The 1,664-nt window shown below is 41.5% G+C and overlaps 1 protein-coding gene across 1 annotated transcript in view; it reads left to right on the top strand.

Annotated features, from left to right (window-relative positions):
• ALPK1 (alpha-kinase 1) overlaps positions 1 to 1,664 on the top strand; it is a 73,072-nt gene that overhangs the window by 54,964 nt on the left and 16,444 nt on the right. The window contains exon 5 of the mRNA XM_008567228.1: positions 1,161 to 1,220. Within this exon, the coding sequence (XP_008565450.1) occupies positions 1,161 to 1,220 (60 nt within the window). The remainder of the gene's footprint in view (positions 1 to 1,160; positions 1,221 to 1,664) is intronic.

Below are 1,664 nucleotides of genomic sequence, written 5' to 3'. Positions count from 1 at the left end.
TGAAGAGGAAAACTCTAGATTTTTCTCTTCTTTTTTTTTTTTTTTTTTTTGGTCTTTTTTCCGTGTCCGGCAACGGGATTGCAACCCTCGATGTTGCTTCCGTGCCTCGCTCAGCCAGTGAGCAGGAACCGGTCTGTATGTGGGATCCGAACCCTCGGGCGGGAGCGCCGCCGCGCTTCCCAAGCGGCGCACTTATCCAGTGCGCCACCGGGCCGGCCCTAGATTCTACTTCTTGATGAAGGAATGACAAGATCACATTGCAAAAGAGCATGTGGGATGGAAGATATTGTTGTGGTCTTTTTTGGCAACACAATCTACCACAGCCAGCATGTATGTCTACACGTGCTATTTAAAATGGGGTGGTCAGGGAAGGTCATAGGAGACAGTGACATTTGAGCAAAGACCTGAGAAGAAGGGAGCAAGCCTTGGAGATATTTGGGATAAAAGCATTGCAGACTAAAATAATTGTAAGTACAAATACCCTGATGTGGGAACAAGCCAGGCCAGTTCAAGAGACAAGAAGGAGGCCACTGATGCAGAAGTAGTGAGAGGGAGGGAAAGAATAGTTAGAGATGAGGTCAAAGGAGTCCCAGGTGCCAGATCATTAGGACTTAGAGACACCTGGGAGAAGGGATGGTTAAAAGGATAAATAATTGCATTTCCTACTCATGGAAAACAGCTGTCCACAGATTAGGCCCCTCCTAGGTGGTGGTAACCAAAATAAGTAAAAAGTTTAGAAAGAACCTCTCTCTTTCCTTCCCTCCCCCCAAATTCCTTCCTGATAATTCTATAAATAGTCCTGTTCATGGGCAACTCTATTCCACTTCTTGAGGTACAGCTTTCAAGAGAGGTGACACAGCCCTTTACAAAGGATTGCGTCTTCAAGCCCTGCTGTATGTGAATGAATTAATCATATACGTATATGAATTTAATTGCCATTTCAGATTCAGTACAACTTTCCACCTTACCAAACTCCTGAAAACTTCATCTTTCTTTTTCAATTTTAATTTCAGATGTAGTTATTGATTTTACATTTTAAAATAGAATGTTTCCAAGAGAGATTAAGGTCTCTGTTACAATGCATCAACCTCAGAGCAAAAACTACTTGTAGTGTTTAAAGTTCAGAACTAATTGTGTGGTATTTGATTGCTTCTTTTCAGGGAAACTTTTAAAAGCAGAGTATATCCTGAGCAACCTAATAAGCAACAATGGAGCAACAGGTAAGTACTTGTATATCTCCACAGTGACCTTCACCCTCAGTCTCCACCAGAGTTCTGATTTAATACAATTTAATGCCCAACAGTGACTATTCATTAGATGTTTCCAGAACTATCTGTGTTTGGCTCTGCTGATGAATGAATTTGTTTTAGTCAAGCAGCTTACTTCTCTGTCTACATTTTTCTCTAATTTAAAAAACAAAACAAAATGAAAACAAAGAATCTAATATTTCCCTGCTCCACTGTAGAGTGTGTTATCTCATGGACGATAACTGTTAAGGCAGGTAACTCCAAAGGCCTCAGAGAGGGCTCAGGAGCAGCATTTAAAAGAACTGTGATTGGAAATAAAGGTCTCTAAGTTCAGAAGAGTAAATTCTCTTTCTTCCTTTCTTCCTTCCTTCCTTCCTCCCTTCCTCCCTCCCTTTCTCTCTCTCTCTCTCTCTCTCC

Source organism: Galeopterus variegatus, unplaced genomic scaffold (assembly GCF_000696425.1).
Source record: "Galeopterus variegatus unplaced genomic scaffold, G_variegatus-3.0.2 Scaffold2, whole genome shotgun sequence".
In the NCBI taxonomy this organism is placed as follows: domain Eukaryota; kingdom Metazoa; phylum Chordata; class Mammalia; order Dermoptera; family Cynocephalidae; genus Galeopterus; species Galeopterus variegatus.
This window is presented reverse-complemented; position numbering and strand designations above follow the sequence as displayed.